We start from the raw sequence: 21462 nt of genomic DNA, 5'->3' as shown, positions 1-21462 counted from the left end.
TACTCTTGAAATCTTAACCAGTCTGATAATCCAAATCATTTCCCATGATACCATACCAATTTCTTAAGTTCCTATGTCGACCAAAAACCACAACCCTTGCCATGCACTGACGAACATTCACTCCAATTTCCATTCTCAAAGAACTACTGAACTTTAACCGTCTTTAACCCATGCGAACATACAACTCCCCTGACATTTCCAATGACGCAAACAACTCATGCAATTGACACCACCATCTTCCTGCTACCTCTCCTCTCCTAGCAACGGTAGTGCTTGAACCCAATAGTTCTTCCATAGGCAACTGCCGATCATACCAGAACAAATGATAAAACCATTGAACCCCGACCAAAGATCTTCCAACAACACCCCTGAATTGATCCCGACAAAAACCGGGGTCAACAATGGAACACGCTGAAACCCACTCAACAAGATACGACCCTCTGAAGATTCATCGAAGGCTCTCGACGTGCAAAATAGCATATCACAATCTACGATAACCCAGACAATAGCAGAGGACCAAACCGAGATATAGTTTTCCCAAACTCGAGCAAAATTCCAACACAATACAAATTCCTGATAGCAACCCAAAAGAAACAGAAGATAACATACCTGCAAAAGCATCCGAAGAAATCCTAACCTCCTCCTCCCGAGCTACCCCGAACACCCTGATGACATGGTGCAAAACTCCCAGTCGATCCCAAATGACAAAAACTAACAATAGGATCCTCCTTCCCGAAGGATTTTAGAGATCCACAAGCTTTGGGCTCCAGACGAGCCCTCAACTGCCCTAATACAACCTCGTCCTGAAAGGCCCCCAGATGACCATCCAAGAGCTCCAAAATTCCTTCCTTAACTGAACCAAAGACCACCATGGTCCATTCCAAAATACCGCGAGTATTCTCCGATGAAATGAACTCCTACGTCCGCATCGATCAACTTAGTCCGTGCTCCTGAGCCGAAACCAAATCTGAATCCTATTCCTGAGTGCTCAACACCATACCGAAATAACATGCAAAAGATCCGAATATACCCAAGAATCCTCATCCCACATGCTTCCTAGATTCTCCAAGACTTTTCTCGATTCGAGTATGGATCTTGTGCTTCCAGTAGTTTAGAAGATTTGATATAAATTAATTTGACATAAATTAGCTTAAAAGAACCACAAAGTCAAAAGATCGAGATTTTGACTACAATTAAAAAAAATAAATACATACCACATGGATCATTTTTACAATTTTGTCAATCTAGAATATCGGTTGAGAAAAGTGATATCTTTACAATACACATAGAATGGTTTAGAAATTTGACATAAATTAATTTTGCAAATATAAAGCATCTCATCTCATGAGAAATAAGCGAATGAGTCGTTAGTTATTCCATGTCTTAAAACTACATCCGTGGCCGTGGTATTCGCGTGGCATAAAATTCACACATCAATAATCATTATTCAGTTCTTGAATAGTCAACATTCACTTCTTCAAGGTTCAAGCAATTGCGTGAGGAATCAACTGCAAATTTCTGTAAAAATCATCATGGATATGTTCAATCACGATCAAGAGTCCCTTCAGATATGAGTTTTTTCCGAGAATTAATCGACAATTTCAGCTCCATATTTTCTGATTCTGGTTCACCATCAAACAGAGCAAATCAAAGCCCTAGTTCATCCAATTATCAAAATCGAGCAGCCATGGAAGGGGTGGAGAATGAACGGGCGGCGTATAAGCTTAAGGGATACTTTGATCTGGCAAAAGAAGAGATTGATAAAGCGGTTAGGGCAGAAGAATGGGGTTTAATTGATGATGCTATCTTACATTATCAAAACGCTCAACGTATATTAGGCGAAGCCATTGCTACACCTGTACCTTCGTATATAAGTTCCAGGTAATAGATTTTGTTTATTTTTGTGGTGAAGTTTTGTTTTTTTTATGGTTAGAAGTTTGACAGTGGTTAGTTCGAAAATCAATCAATAAACCTCATATTGATTAATTGAAAGGGTGTTTCAATTTGCGATTTCAAAGACACTTCTCAGATAATCAGTGGATTAAAGTAATGGATAGTCGGGTGATTTTAGATTTACCTCAAAAATTAGGTTTTCTGCAACAATTCCTTGCATGCTTCTCTAAATCAGTTTGCCAACCACTACAAAATTAGTTTCGATTTCATGATCTTGCTGTCATGTAGAGCAATAGTTTTCAGAATATAAAACTTTTAGAACATCCTAATTACTAAAAATCTATGCTCATTTTCCTCTTCATACTTCAACAGAGAACTAGAGAAGGTGAAATCTTATCGCCAAAAGATATCAAAATGGCAGGGTCAAGTTTCTGAGAGACTCCGCACTTTAAACCATCGATCAGGTTCTAAGATTTCACACTTCTTTTAGATGATTTCTATATTATTTCATATGATCTTGATTTTTCTTTGCTTTAAGTTCCTTATGCTGCCTTTTTCTGGATTTTCTGCTCACAGGTGGCACATCAATAAACAAGGTACGCATTCGTCTAACTAAAGTGTAAGTTTATATATCTAGTTTATACATCATCTTTGGTATTAAAATTGGCGATTCCTTTAAATTATCATGTAATGCATGCATTTATGACATAAAGGATAGTTATAGGAGAGTAACTACTAATGTTTGTATATAGGGCTACATGCAAGAAATACCAATATTCTTTAATTTATCTCTGTATTATAGCCTCCTGTTTTCGTTTCTTTCTATCACAGAATTGTCAGTTTTTTTTTCCTATCAAGACATTGGACTTTAAAAAATCTACCGAATTATATCATTATACTTTCGATTTCTTTTATTATTAAGACATTATACTTCGAAAAATCTATCCAATTATAACACAGAGAGTTTTTTTGTATTTAGATAATATTGCTATAATTGATTGATTTTTCAAAGTACAATACTGTAATTGGAAGAATTGAAAGTAGGATGCTATAATAAACAAATCAATGAAAGTACATTGCTATTTCTGCAGAACACCTCTACTCATTTACAAGCTACTCCAGTCTCTCCATTGAAGCCTAATCCTACAAAATCAGTGTCACAAAAGTCTTCTGGTGCTTCCAGTTTACGTGGTGCTGTTACACGAAATCAGAGTAACAAAGCAATGAACACAACAAAGCCTGTTCAAGAATCTAATAGTGGTCTTGATTCAAAATTGGTTGAAATGATAAATTCTGTTATTGTTGACAAAAGTCCATCTGTCAAATGGGAAGATATTGGTAAGACAAAAGCAAAGCACTTTTTATCTGTTTGTGTAATATATCATCCTACTTTACATTTCTTTCTATTGCAGCATTGTACTTTCATTTTCTTTTTCATATTAAGGCATTATACATTCAAAAGTCACCCAATTATGGTGTTTTACTTTCTTTCTATTCTTATTAGGACATTATACGTTGAAAAATCTATCCAATTATAGCAGTAAAATCTGCTTTATATGTGGATTTTTCAAAGTACAATGATGGATCTAATAAACAGATCAATTAAAGTACATTGTTATCTTTGTATTTAACTCTAATTTTACATACTTTTTCTTTGTAAAAGATTTTTTTTAAGTTTTTAAAACTCCTAACTGATTGTGTGATTGCAGCTGGCCTTGAACAAGCTAAACAAGCTTTGCTGGAAATGGTAATCTTGCCAACTAAAAGAAAAGATCTATTCACAGGCCTTCGTAGACCTGCTAAAGGTATTCTTACAATTGAAGTACTTTTTATACTCATGTTAAATACAACAAACAAATAGCAATTTACTTTCATATATTTGTGTATTATAGCTTTCTTCTTCCATTTCTTTTTCATTACAACATTCTATTTGTGTAATTTCATTTTTTTTTTCTTATAATGACACTATAGAAAACTATATCCAATTATAGCAGTGGAAAGATTTCTATTTACATGGATACATTGCTATAGGATGCTGTTTCTTGTGTTTAATTTTTTATACCCAATGAATGTATCAGTATTTTCTTAGTGTGTTGTTTGTTTTCTTTGAGGTTTGCTTCTTTTTGGTCCACCTGGCACTGGTAAGACCATGCTTGCAAAGGCAGTTGCTTCGGAATCACAAGCAACCTTTTTCAGCATCTCTGCTTCCTCTTTAACATCAAAATGGGTATGTTTTTTTGTCCTTCATGATTCTAAGTTTCCAACTTTTGCCCTTCATGATGTCGATATTTCTCACCCGCATCATATGTTGGTGTTTAACTGAAACAGGTGGGAGAAGGTGAAAAACTTGTTCGGACCCTTTTTGCAGTTGCTGTTGAACGACAACCCTCTGTGATATTCATGGATGAGGTATGCTGATGAGGGCATTTACGTCTTTTGCACAAATGAGAGTGCTATGAACTTACTTTTAAAGATTAAATCAAACACAATAACAGAAAATCAAAAGCTTCACTATGTTGATAATTCACTCAAAATACGACCCCAAAATGAACCAAGATTTTTCACAAAAGATGCTCCATTCTCCTTCCCCACTATCCTCTTATAATATCTGTCATAAAAAACTATATTAAGGACAATACCTGAAATACCCCTCCACTAAAAGGTCCTCTGCATTTTGCTTGAGTTTCCCATATTGCCCTTACCTAAGATACGCGGCTGAAATGGATGTGTAGCAGAGAGATGGAGAGGGAGCCCCTTATGTTTGACATGTGTCAACATCTAATTTGATTTTTTTTTTGTGTGTGTGATTTATAGATTGATAGTGTGATGTCAGCAAGAACATCTAATGAGCATGATGCTAGCAGAAGATTGAAGTCAGAGTTTCTAGTTCAGTTTGATGGGGTTACCTCAAACTCCAATGATCTAGTAATTGTTATCGGTATAACCTTCATGCAATACTATTTAATTGAAAAAATCTAATCTACCTAATCATAGCATTCTGCTTATTAGTATTATTATTATTATTATTATTTTTCCTTATTAGAACATTATACTTTGAAAATTTTACCCAATTATAGCAGTGAAAATTGCTTTGTGTTTAATAACATTGCTATGAACAAATAGAAGTAGGATGCTATAATAAACATATGAACGAAAGTACATTGCTATTTCCTGCATTTAACCCGTATTATTGTACCTTGTTATTAATGTAGGTGCAACGAATAAGCCACAAGAATTAGATGATGCTGTCCTTAGGAGATTGGTAAGTTTTCTGCTGCATGAGTTCATTCAATAATTTAATAATAAGTTTTTGTATAAAATAGTAGAATCATGGCACCATAACAATTCTCTTCTATTTTTTTTTTTTTTTTTTTTATATTATATCATGATATCATCTCACTTTCATTCCTTTCTATTAAAACCTTGTAATTTGAATCATTTTTAACAACACATTGTACTTTGGAGAATCTACTCAGTTAAAGTGTTGTGCTTTTATCCATTTACTTGATTATTATAACAATGAAAATTGCTTTCTATTCTGATGGCATTGCTATAATTAGGTTTAAAAAAAATAGGATGTTGTAATAAAAAGAAATAAAAATAGGATGCTATAATAAACAAATAAAAGAAAGTACATTGCTATTTCTCACATTTTGACACTTTTTATATTTGCATTCATGAATCAGGTGAAGAGAATATACATCCCATTGCCAAATGCAAATGTTCGAAAAAATCTTCTCAAGCACAAACTCAAGGGTCAAGCATTTTCCTTACCAAGTGAGAATATATTCCCTTTTTTTTTTTTTAAATACTTTTCCATTAATAATTAACTTTATATATATATTTTACACATACATGATCTTTTTCTAATAGTGCTTTTGTTGTACAGGTGGAGATTTGGAAAGGCTTGTGAAAGACACAGAGGGTAAGATGGTTTATCAGTATTTTGAAAACTGTTTTTAACTAAATGCAAGAAATAGCAATGTAATTTCATTTATCAGTTTAGATTATTTTTTAAAACCCGGTGATTGGGAATTTTATTTTTTTAATAAAAAGATCAAAAAATATAATGGTTTAATGTATTTTTGTCCCTTTTTTGTACTTATACAAATAATCTTTGTATAATGTGGTGATCATGTAGGGTATTCTGGGAGTGATCTGCAAGCTTTGTGTGAAGAAGCTGCAATGATGCCAATAAGAGAACTTGGTTCAAACATTCTCACAGTCAAGGCTGATCAGGTAAAATTACCCATTTGCCCATTTTCAGAACTGTTAAAATACACATGTATACAACTAACATTTCACCTTTTTTTTTTTCTAACTTATGCAGTAAAGTGTTTTTTATAATACAAAATATGCAACAGCATTTCAGTTTAGTACCAAAAGATGTAAAATTATTGGTATCATGTCTAATCAAAAGACCAAAATACCCTTGATATAGAATGGTAATTAATCTCCAATTATTTTTACTAGGTACGACGATTAAAATATGGAGATTTCCAAAAAGCTATGGCTGTGATCCGACCAAGCTATGTAAAAAGCAAGTGGGAAGAACTTGACAATTGGAACAAAGAGTTTGGATCTAACTAATTAATATACAACCCCTAATTAAACAACTAATTAATGTTTAAGGTACAACTTTTATTGCATGAAGTACAAGTGCTGTTGATTGTACTTCAAAGTTATTAGAGTAGCTTTTTATATTTTGATGGCATTTTGAATTCTAATATGTATAGAAATGTATTGGTATATGATTTATGAATTGAAGTTTGGTTGTAGATGTGGATAGTTTAAAGGAAAATAAATAAAAGAACAACTTCTGATTGTTAATTTCCATTTAGGAAAGTACTTTTTTTTTTGTCTTTAGAAAATAGCAACCAACGTTTCTTTGCTTCTATTTCATGTAATGTATTTTTGTTATTTATCACAAAAATAGCAACATACTCTTATATTTCATTACAATAAAACTTAACTAACAACCTAAAATGGAAGAAATCAAAAGTAGAGCTCTATGGATTATGAATTACGATACCTGATATTTTAGAGCTATTTGGTTGTTGATTTGATTTTCGATGTTCAAATAAATTGGAAATAACTTCTTAACAAAAATATTAATGTCTTTGCAAGATAAATAAAAACAAACATTGGTTATATATTTTTTTTTATTGTTAGCTAAAAAACTAAAAAATCATCGAAAGTTCCTCTTATAATTAGTCAAAACTATTGGAAAGACGTCTTTTATCCATCCAAATTTGTGTTCTTTCATCAACCTTAAAGAAGATTATTATCAACTCCTCATTTGTGAGAATTCATACAATCTTGTTGCACTCACCAATAGTCAAACCCTAAAAAATTGTTCATATTCACAAAAAGTTTGTTGTCAAGTTCCTCTGTGCTCTGTGCCAAAACTCTATAGAATGTCTTTGTTGCCTCCCTAATCTCTAAACTGATGATTTATGCCAACTTTTTCAAGCTGTTAATAAGAGGATCTCAAATCTAGAAGGAGCATATGAAGGATTGTTTAGTTATATCATCTAATCCATCTCCAGTTTCCTTGTGTTTGATTTAAATGGTGAGCATCTCTTCCATTTACTCGAGCCTTGCCAAATACACGACACAACTTCCAGTATTAAAAAAATTTCTTACCTCTCCATTTTGTGTAAGAATTGAACCTAGTATTTTTTTTCATGGATGAAAAAAGAAGCCACAGGATTGCATTCGTAAAGTTTTCACGTAACTTTGACAACCTTATGGGGGATGCCTATATATCGGAAGTATAACAAGGACACAAGAACTAACCAAGAGAAAAATAATCATAAAAAGATTATACAAGATATTGATGTACTCGAAAACGAATATTGAATTCTTGGAATATGTATCTATGAACATAAACACTCAATGGGAAAAAAGATGGGTTAGTTAGCGGTATAGGTAATATGCACAAAGAAGTTTCGGGAGGGGCTGATTTGTTACATTTCAATGACAAGGGTTTGTTTGATCAATTGTATGAAGTTTAGGGGTTGTAATACGCGTACATACGAAAAAAGAGAGTGGCTTCGCCCGGGTTCGAACCGGAGACCTTCAGTGTGTTAGACTGACGTGATAACCAACTACACCACGAAACCATTTGCTTTAACTTTCTAATTTAATATAATTATCATCAATTCTACGAAGTTTTTACGTAAATTAAATAAAAAAAAGGAGAGATGGCTTCGCCCGGGTTCGAACCGGAGACCTTCAGTGTGTTAGACTGACGTGATAACCAACTACACCACGAAACCTATTTGTGTTTTTGACTAATTTCAGCATTAATTAAACGTGCATTAATTTAATTTGATTAGCATTTTAGTGGTCATTTCTTTTTACTTATTTAGCTTAATATTAAATAGTTAAAAGACATTAGGCATATCTTAATCGGTAAAGTGGTGAGACTGCCACTTCATGTTTTAAGAATTACGACGTTCCATTCTCCCTAACTACCCTCCATGAGTTGTACATAAAAAAAAAAATCATAATATGGATATATTATGAAGGATGTTCAGGAGAAACATAAAAAATGATAATGTGTCTCTCAAAGTTTTAATCTTATATTATATAATCATAATAGATATACTCTATTTAATTATTTAATATTTAAACTTTAACTTAGGTTATGTTTGACATATTAGCTGAAAAGCTAACTACTAAATAAAAAGTTAGTTGATAAAAACGTTTGGTAAAATTAACTGAAAAATATAAATGACTAAAAAATGACATTTAAAAAGATTGCATTTTTATAATTAGTTAAGAGGTATATTTGAAATTTTTTAAAAAAACTCATAAAAAACTAGTACAAGTAGGTTTTTTTTTTTTTTTTTTTTTTTTTTTTTTTTTTTTTTTTTTTTTTTTTTTTTTTTTAAAGTTAGCTTATAAGCTACTTTTTTGTTTGTCAAACATGACAACTTAAAAAAGCTTGAAAAATAAATAACTGTGACACGCCAAATACAGCCTTAGACTATTATTGAGGTTACTAAATCAATGTGGTTCCGGATAAATATTTATGTTATAATTTAAATTTTTTATATTAGTATCTAATGTGATGACAACAATTGACAAATTCAATTTCATTAAAAGTAGTCGTAAAATTAACCCCAACAAGAATTGCCCATTTTGCGTTCTTCCTACCATGGTGGCGGTAATTTTTTTAGCGGTTAAGGAACCTCCGTTCCTTGACCTTTATTTTCCTGTGTAGCGTGGTCTTCTTTCCACTCCCAGTTCTTTACCTAACTCGTCTCCTCGTCAACATCCTTGGGCTCAGTCTCCTCAAGCCCAACAACACGTTATGTTGCACTAATAAATCAGCATGGCCTAATTACCCATTTGCTTCATCCGATCAGACCACCAGTTTACCACAAGCATTTTCAACAATGACTCTTCAAGATTCGGGCAACGCTGATTGATACATGGACACCGGGGCCACCGCCCACCTTCATGTCGACCCAGGTATCCTCAAGTCTTTTAGTAATAATTGCACAAATTCTAATTTCTCAATCTTAGTCGGTAATGGATCTCGCATTCCCGTTCCTAAAATGGGTCACAACAATCTTGGTTATAACCCATGTCACACTATTACCTTAAAACACGTTCTCATTACTCCCCAAAATTATCAAAAACCTTGTTTATGTGCGAAAATTTACTCGTGATAATAAATGCTCTACTAAATTTGATGAATTTGGTTTTTCTGTGAAGAACATTTTGACAAAACACATCCTCCTTCGATTTGATAGCATCAGTTACCTCTATCATGTTACAGTCCAACTCCTCAAGCTTTTCTCAGTGTCGGGTTGTCCACGTGGCATCAACGACCCGATCATCCTGTTTCTCAAGTTTTCAAGCATTTATTATCTAAAAATCTCATTACATATAATAAAAAGGATTCCCCATTACTTTGCCATGCTTGTCAACTTGGCAAGCATGTCCGCTTATCTTTTTCTTTATCTAAAAATGAAGCTTTATTTCCTTTTCAAGTTGTTTTGACGTTCGCTTTCGAAAGTCATAGTGGTATTAAATATTATGTCATCTTTCTTGATCAGTTTTCTCATTTTTTGTAGGGGTATCCTTTGCGTAATAAATCTGAAGTGTTCTCCAAGCTTGTCACATTTCATGCTTATATAAAAAATCAATTTCACACCGACATCCAAAATTTTCAATCTGACAACAGGAAAGAATTTGATAACTCCCACTTCCATGATCTTTGCACCACTCATGGCATACACATGCGTTTTTCATGTCCTTACACCTTTCAACAAAACAGTAAATCCGAACGCATGCTTTGCACCATCAATAACATCATTCACACTCTTCTTTTCCAAGCTCACTTACCCCCCCCCCCCCCACCTATTGGGTTGAAGCTCTTCATATGGCCACTCACCTCCTCAATATCCTTCCATCCACCACACTTCAAAACGACTCCCCATACCACAAACTATTCCAAAAATTTCCAAAATATAATCACCTTCTTGTTTTCAGTTGTCTTTGTTTCCCGCACATCAACAATACCAACAAACTTCAACCTCGCTCTATTTTGTGCATTTTTCTCGGTTACCCCACAAATCATAAATGCTATCATTGTCCTAACCTTCAAACAAATCAAATAATTATTTCCCGTCATGTAACTTTTGATGAAACCATCTTTCCTTTCGGTTCCATGACACCAAATCAATCACCCAATTATGATTTTCTTCACATCAATGACACTCGTAAAATGTTTAATCATCCGTCTTATCGAGCCCAACCTCTTGTTTTTCTAACCGATAACCCATCTTCAACTACCACCTCCTTTGTTCCCGACCCAACATCTTCTTTCGTACATGCCTCTACTTCAGCTCCTGTTTCTTCCTCTGTTGTGTTCGGTCCACCTCGCAATACTGGAAATCCTTACCTTCATCCCACTCACTCTCGGATCCCTTCATCTTAATCTTGTGTCACAGTCAATCCGACTCCTACCATCACTTATCCTATGACCACTCATAAATGTCACGACATCGTGAAACCCATAAATAAACTTAGTCTTCATGTTGACACATCGTCCTCTCCCCTTCTACGTAACTATTTTGATGCCTTTTGAGATCCTAACTAGTTAAATGATATGAAAGATGAGTTTAATGCTCTTATTTCTAACAAGACTTGGAAACTTATGCCTCGCCCCCTGATGCTAATGTGATTAACTGCATTTGGTTCTTTAGGCAGAAGCATAATGCATATGGATCTTTAGCAAGGTACAAGGTGCGACTTGTGGAAAATGGTCGAATTCAAAAAACTGGTATTGATTGTGATGAGCCGTTTATCCCGATTGTTAAACCGGCTACGATGCGTACTGTTCTTAGCTTGGCCATCTCTCATCAGTGGTCGGTCCATCAGTTGGATGTGAAGAATGCTTTTCCTCAAGGGCGTCTTCATGAGACTTTTTATATGCATCTGCTTGTAGGTTTTTGCGACCCGTTTGCTCCTCATCATGTGTTTCTATTGAACAAGTCCTTATATGGAATTAAACAAGCACCTCGAGAATGGTACCACCAATTTTCTTAGTTTATCACCATCCGCGGTTTTACTAACAACAAATTTGAAACTTCTCTTTTTATTTACAGATATGGTGTAACATCCCGAGCTTTTAGGTATTTTCAAATCCTCAATTTGGTTTTAATTATTCCCTTTTTGGTCCCTTGATTATGATAAAGTAACCCTAAGAGGCCCTAGGGGCAAAAATGGAAATTATAGAAGCATGAGTAGTATGTTGGGCGTACATGTGAGTACACTAAGTATACTAGGGTGCGCCTTAGTACGCTGGGTGTACACATATGTACGCTGGGTGTACTAATGTCTAGGAGAAACCCTTAATTTTTAGGGTTTGGAGGGTATTTAAGCACCATTATGGATCATTTTGCTTCACTCTTTCGCCTCCATGTTTTTGAGACGTTCTTAGAAAACCCTAGTCCATAAGTGAGAGTTTTGGAGCCTAAAGTGTGTTATTTGTGTAGTTAAAGGAATACGAAGTGCATCAAGGAGTCAAGGAAGGAAGGCTAGCTTGTAGATCTTGATTCATCATCTGTTTTGGAAGCTCCAGAAGGTAAAAACTTGCTACCTTTGTGTTTATTTCTCTTAGATCTCTTCTTGGTATCTTATTGGCATTCTTTTGTCCCCAAAAGTCCCATTGTTATGCATGATTTGTTTTGGACGTCTTAAGCTGTCCTTTCAGACCCTATGAAGGGTTCTAAGTTATAAAAATGAGGTCCCTTTGGCTAGTTTGGCTTCATGTTGCTTATAGGAGGTCTTACTGTATTAAGACCATGTATTAAGTACTTTTTGGACGTCCAAAGTCTTAAAGTTTGAGAGTTTATGGTTCTGAGATATATTTGGTCGATGGATCTGGAATTTGGGCTTAAGTGCTTAAGCCATTAAACACTTATTAGAGTTTTGAACTCTACGAGGTTACGCCCCACGTACCCAGTCAACGCCCCCGTTTCCAGTCAATGCGAGACTTGTGTATGCCGTGCTTACCTTCGCGGTACGCCAACGTATGCCTTATGTTGGGCTTTTGCAAATTGGGATTCAGATTTGAGCCCGTTTGGCTTAGGCCCTTATTGGGTTTTCTGACTAGGAGTGTTTTCGGCTAGTTATGGAATTGAACCTTAGGATGAGGCCCAATTAAGCAGTTGGGCCCAATTTGGAAAATTAGTCCAATTATGGGCCTTGTGTAATTTGGGCCTTTTTGCATCAAGAATTGGGCTTGGGTCTTGGCCCAATTAAGTAAAATTTAGAATGGACATTATGGCTATTAATTATAAATGCTGACCCAAATTGTTAATTGGATGTTTATTTATTGTGATAGTTCGGGATTTTTCGTGAGTCAGCGACCGTTGATTTTTGTGTGATACGTCAGTGTGAGGTGAGTTGTCCTCACTGTACTTGCGGATCGAAGGCACCAATGCCGGCCTATTGGATTGATATCCAGTTGTGGATGCTATTATATTGTTATGGTCTCTAGATCGGTATCCTAGTAGATAGGATGTTGTTATGCTTAGTGATGTGTAGATCTATGTGACTGGATGTAGACTGTTATATGATTATCTATTATATGTGCACATGATTTGTTGGTGGATGGGGCTTCACTGCTTTGTGCATAAGTCAACAAGCCGAGGCATTCCAACCCGACGATTGAGGGTCTAGGGTATTCCATCCCGATGATGATTGGACCTATAGTATGTTGGCATTCCAACCCGATGGTTGAGGGCCTAGGGTATTCCATCCCGAGGATGTTTGGACCCATAGTGCATTGGCATTCCAACTCGATGGTTGAGGGGCCTGGGGTATTCTAACCTGATGGTTGATTGCGCCCAAAGTATGTTGTTATTATAACTGTGTTATTTGTTATGTATTGGTATTTTAGGGGAACTCACTAAGCTTTGGGCTTACAGTTTGGATTATGTTTTAGGTACCTCAGTGGATTGCGGGAAGACAAAGGCTTGATCATGCACCTCCTCATGTTTTGATTTTACATTTTTGGGATTTCTCTGATTTGAAACTTATTTTGAAAACAAATTGTAATAAATGATGGTTTTGTGGTTGTTTAAAAAGTTTAAAAATTTCAAGAACTTTTAGAATGTTACAAGTTGGTATCAGATCCTTGGTTTGAGTGAATTGGAGGAACACTCGTGTGAATCCAATCTCAAACTAAGGAAATATTTTCAAATGGTTTTCAAAATACTCAAGGAGGATGTGATGTGTACGATCAGCCGAAGCCAGTAAGTATACTCCAAAATACCATACTGTTATTTGATATTTTGATATGTTAAAGCAGCATGCTAGTGATAGGTTAGGGATCTTTAGGAATGCATGATAGAATTGCCTGATAGCCTAGGGCCTTTCTTTTATGGAATTGACATCATTACTGTTGTTGCTTAATGCATGTATCTGATGGGTTTTATGCATAAGAAACATTCCTATGTGATCATACAAACCCTAATGCTTGGATCTAGGTTTCTCTATTGAACATGCTTTGATTCCAAGACTTACAAACCCTAATCTAGCATACTAATAACAAAAACAACATGTAGAATCAGATCTAGATGTTTACCTCTTCAAATGTTGGCTTAGATCTTCCTTTCTTCTTCTCTTAAGCTTAGAGTCACAAATGCAACTCCTCTAATGGTTCACAAACCCCACAAGCAAGAAGGCAATATGAGAGAGGGTGAGAGAGGCTAGAAATCGGCCTAGGGTACTCTTAGAATCAAGTGGTAGCCGAATTCAATGCCCTAGGGGTCATATTTATACTTACAGGCTACTAGGGTTTCAGTCTAAACCCTAATGGACAGCTTAGCCACCAAGCAGCCCAAGGAACCTTCTGGAATAAGGCCTTGGACGAAAGTATGATGGATACCCATCATAATTTCGTTCCCCCTTAAGCCCATTAGGTTTCCTTAACCCAAAACTCAACTATCATACTATTGACAGTTTATACCCCTTTATTCAATTAATCTCTTTTGGACACCAAATTAATTCCTAATTAATTTATGACCAATACTAATTAAATAAATATGATTTCTCCTTTAATATATTATGCTTATAATATATTAATAAATCATAATACTCTCTCTTTCTCCTTAAATTACCTTGTCAAGTTGCTTTGGAGAAGGCAACCCAAAAGGACCATGCACAACCGGGTCAAGTACATACCAAATATAGTTACGGGCTTAGACACTATTCCAACAATCTCCCACTTGGATAAGTCTAGTAACTATATCTCACATAAGACTTCAGAATCCGATTAGCAATCGTAGCTCTTATACTTCGCTGTCAACTCTGATCAACTTGTCCTTCAGATAAGGGATCTTATAATCCTCCGTTCTAGATATTATGCTGACAATGCTTATTGTCCAGCATTTGTTTCTTGATCTCTGATTTGTTTGACCTAGAATTTAGTTGAACACATCAACTTCATCCTGACCGGGCCCGGCACATAAGTCAAACCAAATCATCAAGTGGCCAATATATCACTTTTATTCTCATAGAATAAAAGGAACAGATCAACTTCGACTCATATGCATCCATTATTTACTAATTAAAATTACACACAATAATGCATTTTATAACATCAAGTTACTGATGCGTTTACACATTGTCAATGCATAATCAACCAGCAAAACAACAATCATATCTCTAAGTTTTAAGACTATATGATGTTATCGCTTTGCGATCACTTAAGGTAAAACACCACGAAGTGATACAGCAAACTCGGGTTTATTCCAATGCTCAACTCATATTCATAAGCACTCATGAACTTTGCAGCAAACCTTTGTTATGTCCAAAACCTTTTAGACAATCTACAAACAATTCATGACAGTCTTCATTCATACCTACTTCCAAAATATGACCGACTGTGGACTTTTTTGAATAATCCTATCATTCAGGAAGTCAAAACATGCAAAATGGAAACAATAGATAAATAACCAACATAAGATAGTAGCTTTACTCATAAATAACACAATTTTTATTTATTCATCGAATGTCAAGTACAAACTATCTATTACACATTTCCTATCTAATCCAAACTTATATCATTCTTCAGCCCAATGCTCCTAGCGTGCTGCAAGTGTTTGACCCTACTCAGTCCCTTCGTAAGGGGATCTGCTGGGTTTTCTTCTGATGATACCCTCTTCACAACGAGGAGTCCCTCTTCTACCCGATGTCTGATAAAATGGTATTTTCTGTCAATATGCCGAGATCTACCATGATCTCTTGGTTCCTTGGTCAAGGCAACCGCTCCTTCATTATCACAGAAAATTTCCATCGGCTCTTTTATGGATGGCACAACTCCAAGGTCTCCAATGAAGTTATTCAACCATATAGCCTCCTTTGATGCTTCGCTCACCGCAATATACTCTGATTCACACGTTGAATCAGCTACGGTCTCTTGCTTGGAACTTTTCCAAGTCACTGCTCCTCCATTTAGGGTAAAGACCCAGCCCGACTATGATCGGAAGTTATCCCGATCCGTTTGAAAACTAGCGTCACTGTACCCTTTTACCCTTAAGTCATCACTCCAACCGAGGACTAGAAACCATTCCTTGGTCCTCCGAAGGTACTTAAGAATATTCTTAACTGCAATCCGATGTGCTCTACCAGGGTTCCCTTGATATCTGCTGACCATGCTCAAAGCGAAGGCCACATCAGGGCGGGTACAAGTCATAGCGTACATGATAGAGCCTACTGCGGAAGCGTAAAGTACTCGGCTCATATCATCTATCTCCGCCTCTGTACTCGGGCTCTAAGTCTTACTCAACTTGGTATTGCTTTGGATTGGCAACTCCCCTTTCTTGGAATTTTCCATACTAAAACGCTTTAGTACCTTATCCAAGTATGTATCCTGACTAAGTCCTATCAGTCTCTTTTCCCTGTTTCTTACTATTCTTATTCCCAGAATATATGCAGCCTCTTCGAGGTCCTTCATAGCGAAACATTTCCCAATCCAGGACTTGATCTCCTGCAAGGTTGGGACATTGTTTCCTATGAGCAGTATGTCGTCGACATACAATACGAGGAAGCTTACTATACTCCCACTGGCTTTGACATACACACAAGATTCATCTTCGCTCCGCAGAAAGCCAAACTCTTTAACCTTCTTGTCAAAACAAAGATTCCATCTGCGAGACGCTTGTTTCAATCCATAAATAGATTTCTCAAGCTTGCATACTCTATTTGGATGCTTCGCATCGACAAAACCCTCTGGCTGATTCATGTAAACATCCTCAGCCAATTTTCCATTAAGGAAAGCGGTTTTCACGTCCATCTGCCATATTTCATAATCATGAAACGCAGCTATTGCAAGCATTACCCTAATAGAATTTATCTTTGCAACCGGTGAGAAGGTCTCATCCTAGTCAACTCCGGGAGTTTGAGTAAATCCCTTCGCAACCAATCGCGCTTTATAAGTATGCACTTTCCCATCCATGTCCGTCTTCTTCTTGAAGATCCACTTGCACCCGACTATCTTACGACCCGGTACATTATCAACCAAATTCCAAACTTGGTTGTCGTACATGGATTGAATCTCGCTGTCCATCGCCTCTTTCCATTTAGCAGACTCCGGGCCTGCCATGGCTTCCTTATAGCTGCTAGGTTCATCCAAATTTACTAGTGTACTATCACTAATAAATGTATCCCCTTCAGTAGTAATATGAAAACCATATAACTGGGGTGGAACACTAGCCCTAGTGGAACGTCGAAGAGGTAAGGACTTGTCAACAGGTTCAACAGGAGTTTCCTCCTCAAGTTGAGTGCCAGTGTCAGAGGTTCCTTCATCACTTTGATCTTGAATTTCTTCAAGTTCAATCTGCCTCCCACTGTCTTCTTGGCTTATCAATTCCCTTTCTCGAAAAACTCCTCTTCTAGCAACGAAGACAACATTGCCACTCGGTCTATAGAAAAGGTAGCCAAAAGACTTCTGCGGATAGCCAATGAAATAACACTTCTCACTCTGAGGTTCAAGCTTGTCGTGAGTCTCTCATCTTACGAAAGCCTCACAACCCCAAACCTTAATGTGTGCCAACGAGGGAGCCTTCCCTGTCCACATCTCGTGAGGAGTCTTGGAAACCTTCTTCGTGGGAACTAAGTTAAGTATATGGGCGGTAGTCTCTAAGGCATACCCCCAGAAAGCTATTGGTAACGAAGTTCGACTCATCATAGAACGAACCATGTCCAACAAGGTCCGATTACGTCTCTCAGCCACACCATTCAATTGTGGCATCCTCGGAGGCGTCAATTGCGAAACAATTCCGCATTCTTTTAGATAGTCGTGAAACTCAAGACTTAGGTACTCTCCTCCTCGGTCTGACCGAATCATCTTGATTTTCCTGCCCAGCTGATTCTCCACTTCATTCTTAAACTCTTTGAACTTTTCAAAGGTTTCCGACTTTTGCTTGATTAAGTAGATATATCCATATCTGCTATAATCATCTGTAAAAGTCACGTAGAAGCGGCAACCATCCCTTGTGGTGGATCTAAAGGGACCACACACATCGGTGTGTATGAGATCCAATAAAACCTCACCCCTTTCACAAGTGCCAGTAAAGGGTGACTTGGTCATCTTCCCAAGTAAACAAGATTCACACGTGTCATCGTCTCTAAGGTCGAATGACTCCAACACTCCATCCTTTTGGAGTTGGGCTATGCGTTTCTTGTTGACATGGCCAAGGCGACAATGCCACAAGCATGCTTTGTCTAGACTAGTAGACGAATCAATATTCAAAACATTATTTCCTAAATTATCAACAATCATCACAGATTCATAAATCCCATTACAAGGTAATGCATTGAAATAAAAGACACCATTCAAATAAATGTTAATAGAACCATTACTATTATCAAAAGAATATCTGAAACCTTGTCTAAACAACCCGTGAAAAGAAATAATGTTTCTTGCCATATCTGGCGAATAACAACAATTGTCTAAATCTATCCCTAATCCATTACTCAACACTAAAGAATAAACACCGACTCTGGTCACAGGCGACGATCTTTTGTTTCCCATAATCAGGTTCATCTTCCCATGCTCCACCTCCCTACTTCTTTTTAGGCCCTGCATATCATAACAAATGTGGTAACCACACCCTGTATCAAGAACCCATGAAGTAGCAAATGATGAGTTATTAGATTTAATAGAATACATACCTGCAAAGGTTGGCTTAATCTTCCTATCTCTTATGTCCTGCAGATATTGCGGGCAGCTTCGCTTCTAGTGGCCCTTTTGGTGGCAATAGAAGCACTCTGCTTCTTTAGGATCGGAAGAGGGTTTAACAGGGCCTGCTTTGGTCCCACTTGAGGACGAACCATCACGGGGTTTCCCCTTATGGTGGCTCTTACATGGAGCCTTCCTCTTTTTACCCTTTCCTTGACCTATTGTCATCACAGGAGCGGCCACAGCAGGGGACGGTGCAACAGATTTGTCTTTGAGGTTGCTCTCAGTAGTCCTCAAGAGTCCTTGGAGGAGACCTCCTCTTTGTTCATGTGGTAGGTCATCCTAAACTGGTTATAGCATGAGGGCAAAGAGTGGAGGATTATGTCAATAGCCAAATCCTTATCAAACTTAACATTAAGTTTGAGAAGACAATCAACATACCTCTGCATTTTCTGCAAATGAGAGGTTAGGGATTCTCCACTCCCCATCTTAGCGGTGATCATGTTAGTAATGATCTCATAGCGCTCTTGCCTCGCGCTCTGGTGATACCTGTCCGGCAAATCCTGATGCATTTCATGGTGGCCAGCATGATGCAATGAACTTTCGTGGCATCACGCTCGTGGGCCTCAAAGGCGGCCAATTCTTCTGGAGTAGCAACATCTGGGATGATCTTCTCAAGCTTTTCATCGAGGACATATTCTTTGTCCTCGTAGCGTGTGATCATGCGGCTATACCTCATCCACTCGTTGAAGTTTGAACCATCAAATGTCACTTTCTGACACAAGTTCATCAACGAGAATGACCCAGAAGCGTTGTTGTTATTGTTGTTTGCAGACATCTGAAAAGGAAAGGAACAAAGTTTGATTAGAAATGAATCCCTAATTAAACCCCCAAATGATAAATTAGGGCTAGGATCCAACAACATTATTTACAACTTAGAAAGGGATGCCGTACTCTAAAAGTAAATAATTTGAAGGTAAGTGAATGACAATTCACTAATTCTCACCATAAAAAACGAAAAAGCAGTTTAGGTTTTAAATGTATTGAAAACTCCCAGATCTTTGAGATTCATTGAACTTTTCAATGGCATGTTTAAATCTCGATATGCATTTCAAATTTGCGACTGGGATACTGAGGATCGCAAACAAATTTGTGAATAACCATGCGAATTAACTTGGTGCACTCAATGTCACTATCACCTAATCAATGTGCCGGTAAACCACACACGCTCCATTGATCTATGACAAACATCGAGTCACCCTTCGCTACCAATATCACCCCCAAATTGATGTGTCGGTTAACCACACGCGCTCCATCAACGTTTGACAAGGGTACGAAGTGTAATTCCATGGATTAGCATCATTTTCACATTTTACCCTAAAGTAACTAGGAATGAGAATTTGTAAAACATGTAGTTACTTTATATTGAACATTATACTTTTAATGAGGAGAGGGTTGCCCTATCCTACCCGTTCGACTAACGACCCTCCACCAGTCAAGCAAGCGGTAGGTGTAAGTGTACACCCATTAAGCGCCATTTTATAGGCAGCAACCTTATACTCACCTTATAGACCGGCTTCGTGAATGAGGCCTACTAACGGTAAGACTAGCATTTTAGTTATACATATATATATATATATATATATATATATATATATATATATATATATATATATATATATATATATATATATATATATATATATAGTAATTAAGCTTGTAATTATATATAATAGTATAGGGTTGAATTTTAAACTTGTAAAATTCTAAGGGTTTGAAATTTAAATTATTCAAAATTAAACTTTTAATTACAAAATTCAAATTTCAAAACTTGAGGGCAAGTTTTGGACTTTTCAAAAACATAAGGGATCAAATAACAAATAATTCATATCAGCCAATTAAATTCATAATTATCTATATTTGACCTAATCTTATTTTAGTCACTAGATAATTACCAAATAATTTAAAAATAATCCATATTTATCATATAAATAACCAATATTCAAAATATTTGAAATTATCTATTATTTTGGCAAGGATAATCATTAATTTAAGATAAAATTCAGATTTTAACTTCAAAAAATGAATTAGGCATTAAATCCAAGTCAAAACAGCAGCTAAATCCCGAAATACCCTCTGTCTGACGCTCGAACTCGCCGAGTAGGGGCCAACTCGCCGAATCCAGATACTGACTCGCCGAGTTGAGTCGGGCAGAGGCCAAAAAATCAATTTTTAGCAAACAAAACAGTTAAGCATCACATACAACTGAAACCAATCAAGTCTTTGATACCACTGATGGGTTTTATGCATAAGAAACATTCCTATGTGCTCATACAAACCCTAATGCTTGGATCTAGGTTTCTCTATTGAACATGCTTTGATTCCAAGACTTACAAACCCTAATCTAGCATATGAATAACAAAAACAACATGTAGAATCAGATCTAGATGTTTACCTCTTCAAATTTTGGCTTAAATCTTCCTTTCTTCTTCTCTTGAGCTTAGAGTCACAAATGCAACTCCTCTAATGGTTCACAAACCCCACAAGCAAGAAGGCAATATGAGAGAGGGTGAGAGAGGCTAGAAATCGGCCTAGGGTACTCTTAGAATCAAGTGGTAGCCGAATTCAATGCCCTAGGAGTCATATTTATACTTACAGGCTACTAGGGTTTTAGTCTAAACCCTAATGGACAACTTAGCCACCAAGCATGTGACATCCCCAAAATCACGGCCAGAAAAGACCGGTTTGTTTATGCTTTGTTTAAAAATCAGAGTTACATTTTAAATGAAAGTGTTGCGGAATTTGTCCCAAAACAAAAATATGATAAAGATTTATCAAAAACATTTCCATAGAAATGT

The 21462-nt window shown here is 36.4% G+C and overlaps 1 protein-coding gene and 2 non-coding genes across 3 annotated transcripts; 1 reads left to right on the top strand and 2 right to left on the bottom strand.

Annotated features, from left to right (window-relative positions):
• The first annotated feature begins 1381 nt into the window (after positions 1 to 1381).
• LOC145094070 (AAA-type ATPase family protein) lies at positions 1382 to 6729 on the top strand. The gene is made up of 13 exons (XM_079032342.1): positions 1382 to 1881; positions 2266 to 2357; positions 2470 to 2489; positions 2985 to 3231; positions 3603 to 3698; positions 4005 to 4120; positions 4222 to 4302; positions 4708 to 4831; positions 5106 to 5155; positions 5580 to 5670; positions 5783 to 5818; positions 6035 to 6132; positions 6367 to 6729. Exons 1-13 carry the CDS (start codon positions 1571 to 1573, stop codon positions 6481 to 6483), a joined length of 1479 nt encoding a protein of 492 aa, XP_078888468.1. The 5' UTR covers positions 1382 to 1570; the 3' UTR covers positions 6484 to 6729.
• A 1215-nt stretch (positions 6730 to 7944) lies between these two features.
• Positions 7945 to 8018, bottom strand: TRNAV-AAC (transfer RNA valine (anticodon AAC)). The gene has a single exon. It is a non-coding gene; the product is annotated as a tRNA-Val (tRNA).
• Positions 8019 to 8100: 82 nt separating this feature from the next.
• Positions 8101 to 8174, bottom strand: TRNAV-AAC (transfer RNA valine (anticodon AAC)). The gene has a single exon. It is a non-coding gene; the product is annotated as a tRNA-Val (tRNA).
• Positions 8175 to 21462: the final 13288 nt, after the last annotated feature.

The sequence above is a fragment of the Lactuca serriola genome, chromosome 3 (genome assembly GCF_051521515.1).
Source record: "Lactuca serriola cultivar US96UC23 chromosome 3, Lser_US96UC23_V15, whole genome shotgun sequence".
Lineage (NCBI taxonomy): Eukaryota > Viridiplantae > Streptophyta > Magnoliopsida > Asterales > Asteraceae > Lactuca > Lactuca serriola.
Note: the sequence above shows the minus strand (reverse complement) of the source record. Positions and strands in the feature narration are given on the sequence as shown.

Bases quoted from the DNA above. Each gene is read 5' to 3' on its own strand.
- LOC145094070 (XM_079032342.1), top strand. From the start codon at position 1,571: ATGAGTTTTTTCCGAGAATTAATCGACAATTTCAGCTCCATATTTTCT. The intron at 2,490-2,984 runs GTACGCATTCGT...CTATTTCTGCAG, and splicing joins GTGGCACATCAATAAACAAG to AACACCTCTACTCATTTACA. The intron at 3,699-4,004 runs GTATTCTTACAA...GTTTTCTTTGAG, and splicing joins CCTTCGTAGACCTGCTAAAG to GTTTGCTTCTTTTTGGTCCA.